This window comes from Lepus europaeus, chromosome 10 (assembly GCF_033115175.1).
Source record: "Lepus europaeus isolate LE1 chromosome 10, mLepTim1.pri, whole genome shotgun sequence".
NCBI lineage: Eukaryota > Metazoa > Chordata > Mammalia > Lagomorpha > Leporidae > Lepus > Lepus europaeus.
In genome coordinates, this window is record NC_084836.1 from 56,580,090 (window position 1) to 56,596,832 (window position 16,743).

The 16,743-nt window shown below is 45.0% G+C and overlaps 1 protein-coding gene across 2 annotated transcripts in view; it reads right to left on the reverse strand.

The window, feature by feature from the left end:
- The window catches only part of TBC1D30 (TBC1 domain family member 30), a 103,748-nt gene that overhangs the window by 39,829 nt on the left and 47,176 nt on the right, over positions 1 to 16,743 (reverse strand). Inside the window, exons 1-5 of one of the 2 annotated variants that reach the window (XM_062203295.1) lie at positions 10,955 to 11,129; positions 7,990 to 8,051; positions 7,409 to 7,474; positions 5,325 to 5,450; positions 16 to 201 (exon numbers count right to left, since the gene is read on the reverse strand). In XM_062203295.1, coding sequence (XP_062059279.1) covers positions 16 to 201; positions 5,325 to 5,450; positions 7,409 to 7,474; positions 7,990 to 8,051; positions 10,955 to 11,129 — 615 coding nt within the window. Of the gene's footprint in view, positions 1 to 15; positions 202 to 5,324; positions 5,451 to 7,408; positions 7,475 to 7,989; positions 8,052 to 10,954; positions 11,130 to 16,743 lie in introns of those variants that run through there. The other variant, XM_062203294.1, reaches the window with a different exon arrangement.

Here is a 16,743-nt window from a genome sequence, read left to right on the forward strand (position 1 = left end):
GAGCCTGACACTCACTTTCAGTGCATCGCCTTCGTTGCCTTCCATCACCTCCAGAATCAGCGCAGCCAGGATGTTAAAGCCTTGGCAGTATCCAACATTTTTGTTCCACCGGGCATAGGCCAGCAGCACCCGCTTCAGTACAACCCTGTCCTGCTCTGCCTCCTGGCCACAGTAAGAACTACAGCCTGTGCGGTGAAGATCCTAAAGTGAAGGAAAACAATATTGTGAATATAACTCTTAATCCACCCTCTGAAAACAAGTACTTTTAGACACTTCTTTGTCCCATCATTAAATAGAGTAAAATTATCCACATGCATTTAGGGGCTGGTGCTGTGGTATAGTGGGTATAAAGCCACCATCTGTGGTACCAGCATATTGGCATCGGTTGGAGTCCCAGCTGCTTCACTTCAAGTTCAGCTCCCTGCCATGGCCGAAGAAAGCAGTGAAGGATGGTGCAAGTACTGGGGCCCCTGCACACACATGGGAGACCTGGAAGAAGCTCCTGGATCCTGGCTTTGGATCAGCCCAGCTCCAATTGATTCAGCTATTTGGGGAGATTCTCTCTCCATCTTCCAAATAAAAAATCTTTTTTAGGAAAAAGTCTCATTATATCCTTATAATTGTATCTATGAAATATGTGAAGTCTATACTCTTTGTATTAATAAAAAAGTATTTAAAAGAATTTCAAATTGATGGTAAAACTTGTCTTCAAACAGTACTTTATAATTTGTGGGTCTGTGTAGGTGCAAACTGTTGAAATCTTTACTTAGTATAGAGTTTGTCTTCTGTATATAAAGATAATTAAAGAGGCTGGAGCTGTGGCATAGCAGGTAAAGCTGCCGCCTGCAGTGCCACCATCCCCTATGAGCGCTCTTTCGAGGCCCGGCTGCTCCACTTCTGATCCAGCTCTCTGCTACGGCCTGGGAAAGCAGAAGATGGTCTGAGTCCTAGAGCCCCTACACCTGTGTGAGAGACCTGGAAGAAGCTCCTGGCTCCTGGCTTCGGATCGGCACAGCTGTGGCCATTGCAGCCAATTGGGGAGTGAACCAGCTGATGGAAGACCTCTCTCTCTCTGCCTCTCCTTTTCTCTGTTTAACTCTGACTTCCAAATAAATAAATAAATCTTTTTTTAAAAGATAATTAAAAATGAATCTTAAGAATGGGATGGGAGAGGAAGTAGGAGGAGGGACAGGAGTAGGGGTGAGAGGACGGGTATGGGGGGAAGAACCACTATATTCCAAAAGCTATACCTATGAAATTATATTTATTAAATAAAAGCTTTCTTAAAAAAACCATTTCAGTAAACCTAAATAATTTTTAAATAAGTATATACAGCTTATATCCATAAACATTTTTCCATTTGCTTTTTCCTAATGTTTTACATTATGCTTTTTTAATAAGATTTATTTATTTATTTGAACAAGAGGGAAAGAGAATCTTTCATACACTGGTTCACTCCCTAGAAGGCCCCAAGGACCGGAGCTGAGCCAGGCCAAAGCCAAGAGCTTCTTCTGGGTCCAAGCACTTAGACCATCTTCCACTGCTTTCCCAGGCATATTTGCAGAGAGCTGGATCAGAAGTGGAACAGTCAGGACACAAAGCAGTGCCCAGTGCTGCAGGTCCTGACTTTAACCTGCTGAGCCATAGTGCCGGCCCCCAATATGCTTTCTAAGAGAGACTGTCAAGTAGAATCTCAGTGAGACAAGTTTTCTCTGAAAGTGGTTCCAGAATGCTATGATGTGGTTTAAATATAGCACACCTTCCCAAACTCACAGAGCAGCTTCAACTCCAAAGTCCTCTGTTAATGGTACTAAGGGAATGGAAACTTAATGCAGCTACACAGGGCCTCTCGGAAGTGAAGACTGCCTTAGGTCATTAGGGTGCAGCCCCCATGATTGAACTGTGGTGGCTTTAGAGGAAACCATGTAGACAAAGATCATGGTACTCCTTGTCTCTGCCATGGAATGCTCTAGCATCATCTTGGTACCCTGTTAGCAAGACTGCCACCAACCACAGGCTGAGCCAACTGGGCCCAACCCTGCACTGAACAGGGCATCTCCAGGCCCATGAGCCAAAATAAGCCTCATATCATTTAAATCAGGCTGCCTCAAGTATTTCATTACAGCAAGACATAACTGACTCATAAATAGAATTCAAAAAGTGATTCAATTACAAAATTACTTTATAATTTCATACAAATTGATGATTTGTCTCAGATAAAACAACAGTCATTTCAACACATAATAATAGAATCTAACATTATGCCTTTCTACAAAACACAACTTAGCCATCAAAACCTTAAACAATATAAAATATCAAATACAATTTGTAAGTTAGAAATACATAAAAATCATTTGTCTAAGACCAAAAAAATCCACCTTTCCAAATTGTTTTATAACTATTTTAAATTTATAATTGTGTGTGACAATGACAAAAACAAGGGCAGGCCTTTCGTACAACTTGTTAAGATGCTGCTTGAGGCCGGCGCTGCAGCTCACTTGGCTAATCCTCCTGCGGCGCCGGCACCCCGGGTTCTAGTCCCGGTCGGGGCACCGGATTCTGTCCCGGTTGCCCCTCTTCCAGGCCAGCTCTCTGCTATGGCCCGGGAGTGCAGTGGAGGATGGCCCAGGTGCTTGGGCCCTGCACCCACATGGGAGACCAGGAGAAGCACCTGGCTCCTGGCTTCGGATCAGCGCAGTGCGCCCACTGCAGCACGCCGGCCACAGCGGCCATTGGGGGGTGAACCAATAGAAAAGGAAGATCTTTCTCTCTCTCTCTCTCTCTCTCTCACTGTCCACTCTGTCAAAAAAAAAAAAAAAAAAAAAAAAAGCTGCTTGGAACACCCACATCCCATTCAGAGTGCCTGAACATCCCATTCAGAGTGCCTGAATTCAAGTCCTAGCTCTATTTCAGATTCCAGTTTCCTAATGGGAGGAAGCACTTCACCCCCTGACAACTAAGTAGGAGACCAAGACTGAAACCCAGGATCCTGGCTTCATCTTGACCCACCCCCAGGTATTGCTGGTCCTTTGGGAGTAAACCAGTGATTGGGAGCTCTTTCTGTGTGTCTGTCTCTCTCTGCCTTTCAAATAAAAAATGAAAATAAAGATTTTTTATGACAAAAACATTTGCCATACTTTCATATTTAATGAAGGTAATTTCTACAACTTAATTACCAAGAAGAAATTACAATTTTCAGGAGTTGAAGCCATTTTACTGGCAAAGCATTCATGTCAATGAGAAAATAAATGATCCTCTTAATAACATGATTGTTACAAAATGTGTATCACATCAATTCAAAAGTAAAACAGAAAGAAAATATTTCAAATATGAAATATTTTGTGAAACATTCTGCAATTCCAAATAGCTGAAACATGGAAAATGCAAAGGCTCTTTAGTACATAATGTAAAATTTCAATTTTTTTCTTTTACCATTTGTCTGAAACAGACCAAATTAGATGAGAAAGTAGCTCATTTTATTTAGTACTTCCTCCTTAAAAAAAAAACTTCAAATATGCCAACAAACATTAGCCATTTTGTGATGGCCAAAATTTGGATGAAACAACTTTGTTTCTAAAATTCCATCTGGGAGTGGGTGTTTAGCCTAGCAATTGAGATATCCACATCCCACATTATAGAGTGCCTGGGTTTGATTCTCAGCTCCAGCTTGCCACCAATACAGACCCTGGGAGACAGCAACGATGGTTCAAGTAATTGGGTTCCTGCCACCCAATGGAAGACCTGTATTAAACTCCAGGCTCCTGGCTCTGGACCCAGTCCAGCCTTGGCCATTGCAAGCTCTACCAGTGAATGAGAGCACTCATGATCACATTGCACACATGCTTGCTTGCTCTCCATTTTTCTTTCTGTTTTTCTGCCTCTCAACATAGAACTCTAGCTTAGCATCACATTTTCATGTATTTATCTAAAAACATGTGCTGGAGCCTTACATAAGAGTATAATACTCGGATCAAATGGAATTAGCATCCCCAGCTTTTAGCACCAGGCTCTAATCAACTGTAATATTCTGGGCAGGTAAACTATAGCTGCCTTCATAGCTGGCTTGAACCCTCAACAATCTGGTTTAAAGCAGAGTCTATACAGGTAAGAAACTATCAAATACAAAACTTAGTATAGTTAAGAAAATATCATGGACCAGTGCTGTGGCATAGAAGATTAAGCCTCTGCCTACAATGCTGGCATCCCACTTCCAATCCAGCTCCCTGCTAGTGCACCTGGGAAAGCAGCAGAAGATCCAAGTTCTTGGGCCCCTGCACCCACATGGGAGACCCAGATAAAACTTCTGGCTCCTGGTTTTAGCCTGGCCCACTGCAGCCATCTGAGGATGGAAGATCTCTCTTTCTTTCTCTCTTTCTCTCTCTCTCTCTCTCCCCCCTCCCTTCCTCCCTCCCCTCCTCTCCCCTTCCCTTCCTTCCCTTCCTTCCATCTTTCCTTTCTCTCTCTCTCTTTCTCAATATTTCTGCCTTTCAAATAAATAAATATTTTTTTAAAAAATCAGACAAAACTAAATATAGTTAAGAAAATATCAAAGACCCTAATAACAGCCAAATGATTCTAGCACAAAGTATACTTTGAATTTCCCAATTAGTGACTTATGTAAAAATTAAATTGGCAGAACTGACCCAAGCTAAGGGGAAAAAAAGAAATCTCCTATCATGTGAAGAAGATAAATAAATTGAACATTAATGGAAACCCATTCACATTTTCATCTTATTGGCAACATTTAAATTTATGAAGAGAAGCCATAGTCAAGGTTTCCCATAAACAACTGTTAACGGGGCCAGTGCTGTGGCAAAGCAGGTAGAGCCGCCACCTGCAATGCCAGTATCCCATGTGGGAGCTGGTTGATGCCCTGGCTGCTCCATTTCTGATCCAGCTCCCTGCTAATGCCCTGGGAAAGGAGCAGAGGAAGAAGGCCCAAGTGCTTGGGCCCCTGCACCCACATGGAAGACCTGGATCAAGCTCCTGGCTTCAGTATACCCCAGCCCAAGCCACTGCATCCATTTAGGGAGAGAACCAGTAGATGAAGATATTCTCCCTCTACCTCTCCTTCTCCCTCCCCCCTCCCCCTTCTTCCTCCCCTCCTTTCCTCTCTCTCCCCCCCTCTCCCCTCCCACCTTTCTCTCTGCCTTTCAAATAAATAAATCTTCTTTTAAAAAATTGCTAATTAATGAACTGCTGTAGAAAATACCATAACATTCATATCACAATGTAGAAATCATTTGATCCCCTGCCCAGAAAACACAAGGCTCTTAGACTGCTCCTTCTATGCAAGGACCACAGGCAAAGCTCAGTGACATTACCTTGACTATCTGAATTCCCATCGAGTCATCATCAGGATTACTCCTCTCATTGAAAGTGAAACGCATGGTTTTGTCCCAGTCGATGGCTATACTGTGCAAATAATGATCCGCCAAGGTCAGCCAAACCTAAAACATTACATAAAGAAGAATGCTAAAATAGAACACATAATTTCACTTTTATTAGAAAATATTTATTGTATCTAACAAAAAATGGGAACTGTTTCTAGTCCAGACATAACTTATACAGAGAAATCTACAAAGAGTCTCATTGAAATTTGTGCTGTACTGGATTGTAGCATTTAGGGCATTTATTCTTGCAATATATATTTGTCAATTACTGATACTCTGCACCAAGCAACAATTTAGGCATTAGGGATACTATTAAGAAAACAAACCAGGGGCTACTGTTGTAGTGTAGTGGGTAGAGCTGCTGCCTGAGAAGCCGGCAATGCATATGGGCACCAGTTCGAGTTATAGCTGCTCCACTTCCCATCCAACTCCCTGCAAATGCACCTTAGAAAGCAGCAGAAGATGGCCCAAGTAGTTGGGCCCCTGCACCCAAGTGGGAGAGCCAGAAGAAATTCTTGGCTTCAGACTAGACCAGTTCTGGCTATTGCAGCCATTTGGAGAGTGATCCAGCAAATAGAAAATATCTCTCCCCCTCCCTCCCTCCTTCCCTCACTCTCTCTCTCCCCCTCTTCCCCTCTTCCCCCTCAACCCACCCACTTTCCCCTCCCTGTAACTGTGTAACTCTAAATAAATAAATCTTTAAAAAGAAAAAAACAAAAAGATTTTCAAATTTTATTTCGGTCCATTGAATTAGTTGTATACTTTTACAAGCTTGTTTAACTACTTTCTATGCTTGCTCAAGAGCCACCTGGTCACTCTAGGCAAATAGGTCCTTTTTGTTCATAGAGTCTGCCTTTAGTCACCTCTCTCTCACACATACACACCAAACTAACAGATGGGCTCCCATAATGAATAACTTCTTGGAAAGAATCACTGAATATTTTTACTCCTTGATAATCTTATCCAGACATATTTCAAAATGCCATTTTAATGTATGCTTTGAGGAACCCTCAATGCTAAATTTCCAGGAGTATTGAGACTAGGTATACAAAGTAATAACCTAGGAACAAATTTCAGGTTCTGGTATTTGAACATACCAAAAGTATGCAAAAGTAACACCAATTACTATCTCCTGCCAGACTTCTCTCCCAAGCATCAGAATCATCTCTCCAAATGCTTTGATACTATCAACGTAAACATCTAATAGGCATCTCAACCTGAACAGATCCAGACCTAATCATCTGATGCACCACCACCCCAACTACACATACGTACAAACACGCAAACACACATACTGCCCCTCCCATCTGAGCAAACAGTAACTCTGCCCTTCCTGTCACCCAGGCCAACATCTTGAAGTCATTCTTGACACCCCTCTCAACCTTCATATTCAGTTCAATTACAGTCCACAAGGACCTACATAACCTGCTACCTCCTACCCCACACATTTCCTCTATGGCCCCATCTCCTACTGCTTCCCCCTTTGCTCACCATGCCCCAGCTCCCCGGCCTCTTGATTTTGCCTGAATACTCCCAAGATCTCCCACCTTAGGGCATCTGTCCCAGCTGTTCCATCTGTCTGTAATGTCTCCCCTCGAGTAGCCACACAGCTGACTTCTCATGTTCTTCAAGGCCCTACTCAAATGTTACCTTGCTATTTAAATCCCACTTCCTTACCCTCATTCTCCCACACCCTCCCTATTCTTTCTCTGCTTTGTTTCTATCCTCAACACTTATCACCATCTGACATACTTCATATTTTATTCATTGTAAGTTCCATGAAGACAAGAACGTCGATCTGTTTTGTTGTGTTTTTTTTTTTTCCACTGCTGTATCCCCAGTACCTAGGACAAGACTTGGTACAGCAGAGATAGTCAATAAATACCTTCTGCATGAACAAATAATGAAGAGACAGATTCCTAATTACTAAATCTAAAACATACTTTTGACATTGCAGATGCTTTAAAGAGAGCGTGGCGACCCTACTGTATTTCAGCCTTATAAGTCCTTCTTACCTTTCTCCTCCACTCCTTGGGTATTCCAGTCGATAGCCTGGCAACTGCCTTGAGAGCATCATACCACTAGGAACATAGAAGGAATGTCAGGGATGTGATAATACAGACCAAGATAAGCCCTTTTCAATGTTCTTCCCATCTTGACATCCATAGAGTATGGAACAATTTGTACAGCACACTGGAGTAAACAGTCAAATCTCTCATCCACAAAGTGAAGATCCATCTGGGAGCTATGACTGTCCTTCGACACCATTACCACAGCTGTGACCCATTTTCAGCACATGCACAATGCTTGGGAAGCTCTGGTTCAGAAACCAAAACATATATTGATGGGTTCAGAATAATAGGTTTTAAAATTGCTCACACTTTTACCATTAATAGAAAGTGCAACATTTTTCATTGCAAGCATATATTCAGGACAATTTTAGCTTCATGTTATTTTATCTGAAACTGGAAAAAGAAACCTGACTCATCATCTTACACATATCAAAGTAGATAATAACTTTCCCACCTTGAAAATATATCTCAATGTACACTGTTGGCACCCCAAAGAATGTTTTCAAAATCGAAAGTAAAGTTACCTGCTGAAAACCATTTTGACCTAAAGATGGCTCAAGAGTAAATTTCAATTTTGTATCAACCCCTGAAAGAAAAATAAGTAAATAATTATTATTTTTGGAGACTATAACAAATTACATCAAAAACAAATGGTTGATTCTACTGAATCAACATAAAATTTTTTCAAACATGTATTTTCACTATATTTCAGTCAATTTTGTTCAAGGGAAAAGCAAATATATTGATGACCAAAACAGGAAAATATCCTACAGCAATAGAATGGAACTTATCATAGGATGGAAATTTTCACAGCTGCCTGAAGATATGAAAAAGCAAAATCAAAGACACAAACTTGGTGTCACAATCCCTCCACTCAACTTTGGTTCCCAGACTTGAACAAATTGTTTCACCTGTCTCAGTCTCATTCCTGTATCTTTAAAATGAGGACAATAATGCCTAACTCAGAAGATTGTTGTGATGATTAACTGAACATGGTGTAATTAACAATTGTGAAACTTAAGAAGAGAATTCCCAACTCACAGAGTTCATTTTTCTAGGACACTTGCATGAAATAAGACTACTAAGGAAACTTCAGTGAAGTATCAAAAGCTATAAAACAACATTGTTTTCACTCATGTGGAATGACACATTATAACCACTCCATTTGGAAATTTTCATGTATTTTTAAATATGTGTATTCACTAAAGATAAAACAGTGTGTTGTAAAATTATAGACCACAAGCTAAAAAACAGAACTGAATTCTAATCCCCAAGTAATCTATAACTTTAAACTTCTCTGACTTGAATCCCAAATCTATGAAATACAAGTAAATAGGAAAATATATAGACTATATGTTTAATACTTACGTTGGGCTTTTATTCAGAATATCAGATTCATGTGCTATTATTGAAGTAAATTACATGACAATTATTATTCCCATTTAAATTCTATAAAAATATAATTACATTTGAAATTGCTATAGATCCTTTTTCTACAATTTCAAAATCAATGAGATGAGATTTTAAGTCATTTTTTAAAAGACTTATGGCTTAAAAGTTCAAGTACCAAGAAATACTCAAAATTACAATAATATTCAGTTTCACACATCACAAAAATGATATTTTTGCTTCAAAGATGTAATTGCAGATTAGATATATTGTAAATCTCTCCACCAGTTCCACTGAGGAGTGGGTATGAGTAGCAACAATCTCCAGAATTGGTAGAATAATAATATCAATAATAGACTGGTCTTTTTAAAAACATATAGATATGGTTATAGACAGTCAAGAAGCCGGAATGCCACGTATCTTATTTGTCCATGACCATACCAATATGCAGATGCCCTTCCTGCATCCCTGGAGGAGTGCTGTGAATGCACGAACTGAGTTCTAGATGTCTTAAATCAAGCCGTGTGACAGAATCCCAGGCATCCAATCGATGCCTTGATAGTTCTTTTCAAAGCTTCAAGGTCAAAACCACACTTTGTCTAGAGACTCGGAGATAAGATTTTCTTCCCCGAAGGAATATTAAGCACACCCACGGATTCCCATCTCTCAGGGAAGGTTTAAATGAAGTCCTGCCCCCGTGGAGTGCGACGATACAAGGGCTACAAGAGTGCCTCCAGCTCCAGGCGTGATTTAAGGCACTTATGAAACAGATGTCGGGAGGCTGCTGTCCACACTCAGGGTGCTGAATGCAGCAGCGCACGTGACGTCTGCGTGGTGATAACAAAGACCAGAAAATTTGGCCCTGCGCTGTTTGACTCCTGCCCGCCCTAGAAGCTTTGGACTCCCGTGTGTGTGACTAAATACGCTCCCTTTGACTTTTTCAAAGCACCTGCTGGGCGTCTTGCCGATTGCCTGTCTGCCTACCCGTGCTGAGATACAGCTGGGCTTAGTTAGCCAAAACCACAACTATCTCCTCATGATCAAAAATGTGTCAGAGGATTTAACTGGAATTGATCATTCGCCCCCTGCTGCAAAAGCTTAAATCAGGTCATTTTCACCCCCCCCCCTTTTCTTTTAATTGAATAAGGGAGGGGGAGGGTTTAGGTTTCATCTGATAATCACAGCTGTTCAGGGTTCAGAAATATAAATCACCCACTTTGAACGTGGGAAGGAGATTTTTTTTTAAAGAGGGTAAAGGAAGACGGTGAATAAATACTACAATCTCTGAAACTAGACACTTCCGTGGGGAGAAAAACAAAGAAACCACGAGGTTGGAAACAGCACCAACGCATTCCACGCTATGGGACCCGGCTCGCCCAGCGAACCTCCTGCAGCTCCCTGACAGCAAGTCCCTGAAGGCGGCCCCGTTCGCCGCAGGTGGGGACGGCAAACTCAGCCCAGCGGGTGCCACTCCAGGGACAACTAAGCGCAGAGCACCGGTGTGAGGACAGCCACTCTTTGCCTGAAGCCTCCGTGCCCAGGCGCCAGGCCCGCGCTCTTGGAAGCCTGGGTGGGGAAGCCGACGCGGAGTTGTGCAACCCAGAGAAGCAGGGCCATGTAAACACAGACCGACGGCACCAGGGCCGAGGCTAAAGCGACCAAGCGCACTCTCGGACCTCACCTAGAGAACGGTTCTCCCCTGCCTGCTCCCTAGCGCCACAGGGCGAGCAGACCCGGAAAACCACGGCGCCACTGCCTCCCCCTCCGACCTCCAGGGTCAAACCTCTGCCTTTCTCCGCCCTACACAGCACTTTCAAGGTCTGCTTCCTGGGAGCCGAGAGCACAATAGGTGGCGCGGCCTCTGACGGCTGGGGCAGCCGCCCGCACCTCCCCACCACCCGGCGAAGGCCTCGCTCGGAGGCTGCGGTTGCGCGGGAGGCGGGAGAGCATCGCGCGTTCCCGGTGCCCCGGCCCAGGCCCTCTCCCGAGCTCCGCCCTGCCAGTCCGACCCGAGCCGCGCGCCAGGGTCCCGCGGGCGTGGTGGAGTACGGCGGCGGTGCGAACGGCTGCAGCGCGCCCGCCGCTGTCGCGGGTCCTCACCCGGCTCCAGGGTGCAGAGCAGCCGGGGCGCGGTCCGGGAGATGCAGCTGCGCTTCTTGAGCACATTGCTCAGGATGGTGCCCACGCCACCACCGCCGCCTCCGCCGCCGCCGCCCTGCCGCTTCGGGCATCTTCCCCCGCGCCTCAGGGAGCCGCTCAGCTTGTCCTGCCGCATCCGAGAGCGCCCCGGGCTCCTGCGCGGCCACCGTCCGCCTTCCGCCCCACCGCCCAGCCGGCGCAGAGGCTCTGCGTGCGGGGTTCGGTGCGTCGGCTGCGGTGAGGGGCTCTCGGGAACGGCGAGCGCGCGGCCGGCGCCCCGGGACCGAGGGGACGTGCGGGGCAGCGCGGGAGCCGCGGAGCACTAGGAGACCAGCGGGCATCTGCAGTGCGGAGCCTGCACGGAGGAGGCAGGAGAGGGCTTGGGGCGGGGAGGAGGGCGGGAGCAAGCGAGCGAGCGCGCGGGAGACGGAGGCGGCGCTCCCTCCCGCCCCCCATCCCGGCCTGGGCGCGCGCCGGGGGAGAGGCCTGCGCGCCCGAGGGGCGGCGGAGCCAGGGGCGAGGGGAGACCAGCAGCGACTATGCGCTTTTCCCCGGAAAGGAGCTGAAGGGGGGCACGCCCGGGCTCAGGACGCCAGCGAGACCGGGTGTGCGCCTCACCCCGCAGCCAGCCAAGGAGGGGGCCGGCCCCAGGGCCAACCAGGCAGCTCGGCGCAGAAGCTGGCAGATGGTGAAGAGCAAAGGCTCATCCCAAATTGCCCTGAAGTCTCTCCTGGCAGCTGAGAGAGGCGTGGGAAGATGAGGGGAGAAAATTGTAATGGCTGTTGCTCTTGGAAAAATGGGCTTGGAGAAAAAGTGTTCATTAATTTAAAAGCATATTTTCAAAGAAGTGTTTCCTTATGTCTCCAGTCTGAGACTTCATTAGTTTTAAACTAGTATTAGCCATCAATATTCTTTATATAATTCGTGGGGCGGGCATTCGGCACAGCGGGGTTAACAGTGTCGCTTGGGAAGTCTGCGTCTCGCAGTGCCTGGATCTAGTCCCAGCTCCTCTGCTGCTGAGCCAGCTGCCTACCAATGCACACTCTGAGAGGCAGCAGGTGGTAGCTCAATTACTTGGGTTCCTGCCGCCCACGTGGGGAACTCTGGTGAAGCTGCTGCTTCCAGCCTTTGACCTAGCCCAGCCCTAGTTGTGGCCCGCATTTTGAGAATGAACCAGCCGACCAGCGGATGGAAGATCTATCTCTACCTCTCTATATATTTCTACTTCCTCTTCCAGCCCTATCTTTCCCTGTCCCTGCCTTTCAAATTAGAGAGAGAGAGAGCATAAAAAACGTAAGACTTAGAGTACAGAGGGATATAAAGACACTTGTAGTTGTTGATCTTTAAAAAAAAGAAACACCAGATACATAAACCAAAACATAATACAATTTATGGAGAAGAGTGGAGACAGCAGTGGGAAACTGAGACTTCTCTACCTTACATGCATAATTCTGACTCGGGAATAATATGCCATATGAATAATTTTGATAAATACATTTTTTTTTCTTTCTTTCTTTTTTTTTTTTTTTTTTTTTTGACAGGCAGAGTGGACAGTGAGAGAGAGACAGAGAGAAAGGTCTTCCTTTGCCGTTGGTTCACCCTCTAATGGCCGCCGCGGTAGCGCACTGCGGCCGGCGCACCGCGCTGTTCCGATGGCAGGAGCCAGGTGCTTCTCCTGGTCTCCCATGGGGTGCAGAGCCCAAACACTTGGGCCATCCTCCGCTGCACTCCCTGGCCACAGCAGAGAGCTGGCCTGGAAGAGGGGCAACCGGAACAGGATCGGTGCCCCGACCGGGACTAGAACCCGGTGTGCCGGCGCCGCAAGGCGGAGGATTAGCCTGTTGAGCCACACATTTTTAAAGATAATACTAAAAACTGAAAAATGAATGACAACAAATGAACCCAGCCAATATCCTGCAGATAGTATTAGAACACAGAAAAAATAAGTTGACATGGAGCACAATGTTATGGCTGTGCTTCAACAATGGTGTACATGGATCTTCAAAAAGCTCATGAAAATACACGATATGAAAAAGCTATGCATGGACTTCAACTTTTTGTACCAAAACAATTTTATCTTTTAATTCCATTTTTCCATGAGCTTTATGAAGTACCCTTGTATATTTCAAGGGCAACTAGTTACAAAGATATCTTAAATTTCATTTGGTAATATAATGATTAATAATACTGGTATTTTGGCCGGCGCCGTGGCTTAACAGGCTAATCCTCTGCCTTGTGGCACCGGCACACCAGGTTCTAGTCCCGGTTGGGGCGCCGGATTCTATCCCGGTCACCCCTCTTCCAGGCCAGCTCTTTGCTATGGCCCGGGAAGGCAGTGGAGGATGGCCCAAGTCCTTGGGCCCTGCACCCGCATGGGAGACCAGGAGAAGCACCTGGCTCCTGGCTTCAGATCAGCACGATGCACTGGCCACAGCGGCCATTGGAGGGTGAATCAATGGCAAAAAGGGAAGACCTTTCTCTCTGTCTCTCTCTCTCACTATCCACTCTGCCTGTTAAAAAAAAAAAATTTTTTAAATATAAAAAAATAATACTTGTATTTTAAACTCATGCACTACTACCAAATAAGGCAAATCATTATGTTTATGTAAAAGGAGCCAAGATGTTTTCGGTGTAACATAAAACACTATATAATCAAGATAATTAAATTTTCTTTAACATACTATATTTAAATTATAAATACTACTATAAACTCTAAACTCTTTTTTTTTCTTTTCAAGAAAGATATCTACAGACACTGAATAGGTTTGGAAATAAGGACAATTCAGCAATAATGAACACTCCCTGCACCCAGGATGTGGCCTCTGAAACTCATTCCCCTACAAAAGAAACAAAAGTTCCTTTGAGGAGTGACTGATTCCAGCGCTGGGGGAGAAAAAGTGGATGAGCCTGTAACATCTTTATGAACTCAGAAAGGAAGTGCTCCAAAATGAATCGGGCCATGTCAAAAGGAAACAACTATGTAAACAGACTCCTATTGGTAAAAGGTGAACCCATTTGAACATCAAAAATGACTGATATTGACTGAAAAAAAATAGTTTTTTTTTTAATATTTTGGACAAGCCAGAAAAAGAAGTTGTTTCTATGACTCTGGCATGTTTATTTTATAATCAGTAAATTCTGAGCTTGGTAAAGTATACCCAGAATACAAGGACAAAGGCAGATGTGGTACAACTCTAAGCATGAAATGTGTAAGAATCTGTTAAAATGAGATGAGCCATCTCCAAAAGTAAACCAGGCTAATAAGCCTGTGTAAGCGATTCAGTTTCAGCTGCTTGCCAGGAGTAAAGAAAAAAGGCATCACTTCAGAAGACAGGGTCATTGTTTAACCTGGTCATGATGGAGGGTTTGGCTTAGATTTTCCAATCTTTCACACCAAGCTTAGGTACAAAAATCTATCCTTCGTCAGCCCAGCGCTTTTACAGCTTTGGTACGTGTTTGTTATCCTTTAGTTTTTTATTTTAATGAGACATCTACTGACTGACCAGAGAATAATAGAAAGAGGTGTGATGCTTGCCTTTGGCCAATATTTTAGATGGCACAACATGCGAAGATGTGGTGAACACCCAAAATCAAAGTGAGAGAACTGGCAGGAGAAGGGAAACAAGCTCTCATCTTCAGAGCCTTCATCTCAAACCAGAGAGGCCATGGGGCAGGCGCTGTGGCGTAGCAGATAAAGCCACCACCTGCAGTGCCAGCATTCCATATGGGCGCTGGTTCGAGACCCGGCTGCTCCACTTCCAATCCAGCTATCTGCTATGGCCTAGGAAAGCAGCAGAAGATGGCCCAAGTGCTTGGGCCCCTGCACCTATGTGGGAGACCTGGAAGAAGCTCCTGGCTCCTGGCCTTGGATCTACCCAGCTCTGGCTATTGCAGCCATTTGGAGAGTGAAGCAGCAGGTGGAAGACCCCCCCTCCTTGCTCTCTGCCTCTCTGTAACTCTGAAAATAAATAAAACTCTATAAATAAATCTTTTAAAAGCAGGAGGGGATAGCCCATGCATTCTGTTTCTAGCTGGGCCAGCAGGAGAGACAGTCTCATCAGTCAAGAGGATAGCAATGGGCTCTTTCTACAGCACTGTTCCTGTGGTGGAGACCATCAGCTCCTCAAGGGCCAGTGTGACACATGCCACTGAAGCCATCCTGCTCCCTTTGGCTCTGAGGCCATGCTCACCAAATAAATCTACAATTGTTCGTTGTGAGGAACCGCAGGCTGGCCACCTGTGAGAACCTCCTCATCTACATAGTTTGCAGCAATCGGTCGACCACAAGTCCTACGAAAACAGCCAGGTGAAACAGATGAAACAGAATGGACTCTGCATAAACAACTAGGAAGAACCAGGTGAAACAGATGAACTTTCGACCTGAGGCTATATGCGCCCTTTTATCTGATTGGACGATATCAGCATAAAGGGACATTGGGATCTGGGCGGGCTGGCGCGGCCGCCCCTCCTCTTCTTTTCTCCTCTCCCCACTTTCCTTCTGCCCCCACAAGTGAAAGTTCCTTGAGAACTGATGAACAGTGACCGTGTTGTGACTACGTTGGACCCTCGCTGGCAAGGGTCCGACAGTTCGTTGGTGTTCATACAGAGTTTGTTGCAGAAGAAAGAATCCACTAGCCAGTGAAAGCAGTCAGTGCCTCTGAGTTCATTCAGAATTCAGGGAGCTGAAAGCATTAAATTTCTGGACTGCCAAGGCTGATGACTAGACCTGGAATGGTCAACACCTCCCCCCCACCCCCTACAAGATGTTTCACAACAGACAACAAAAGACCTCTCTTATTGTTCATTAGTTACAACACTTTCCCTACTACTACTGACAGGAGCTTGATTACTTTTAAAATGAACATTCAATTTCACCTCCTTTAGATGCATTACAAGGAAGGGTCTAGGGCCGGCGCTGTGGCGCAGTGGGTTAATGCCCTGGCCTGACATGCCGGCACCCCATATGGGCACCAGTTCTAATCCTGGCTACTCCTCTTCCCATCCAGCTCTCTGCTATGGCCTGGGAAAGCAGTAGAAGATGGCCCAAGTCCTTGGGCCTCCGCACCTGTGTGGGAGACCCAGAAGAAGCTCCTGGCTCTTGGCTTCGGATTGGTGCAGCTCCGGCCATTGCAGCCAATTGGGGAGTGAACCAGTGGATAGAAGACCCCCCTCCCTCTCTCTCTCTGCCTCTCTGTCTCTCTCTCCCCACCCCTTCACTCTGTAACTCTGCCTTTTAAATATAAATATTTTTAAAAATATATATTACAAGGAAAATCTGTTTAAAAAAGAAAGAATGCTTCCCTGAAAACTTCCCATTCTAAAACCAAATAGAAGTTGAAACCAGCAAAAAAAAAAAAAAAAAAGAAATGAAAGTTTCCACTATTATGGCAATAAGCAGTGAAGGGATTAAACAGTATCATTTTGTTTACATTGGAGAGGAAAGCCAGGACTGCCAACTTTTATAGCAAACAGATAATTAACCGAGTACTAAAATACAATACTCTAGCAGCAGCCATGGCACAAGCCTAGTATTATATTTATTGTGTGACTCACAGTTTATTCCATGTCTGGGATACTGTTTTCCAAAAGCAAAAGATGTCATCTGAAGTCAACTTACAGAGGAAACAAGCTGGCGAGGTCTTTCCCTGAGGGCCTCAGCAGCTGGGCTCTTGACTGAGTGAACTTTATCAGATAAGATCAGTGAATTCACATTTGGGCAGATCACCCCTTGGCACAATCCAGAACAGCTG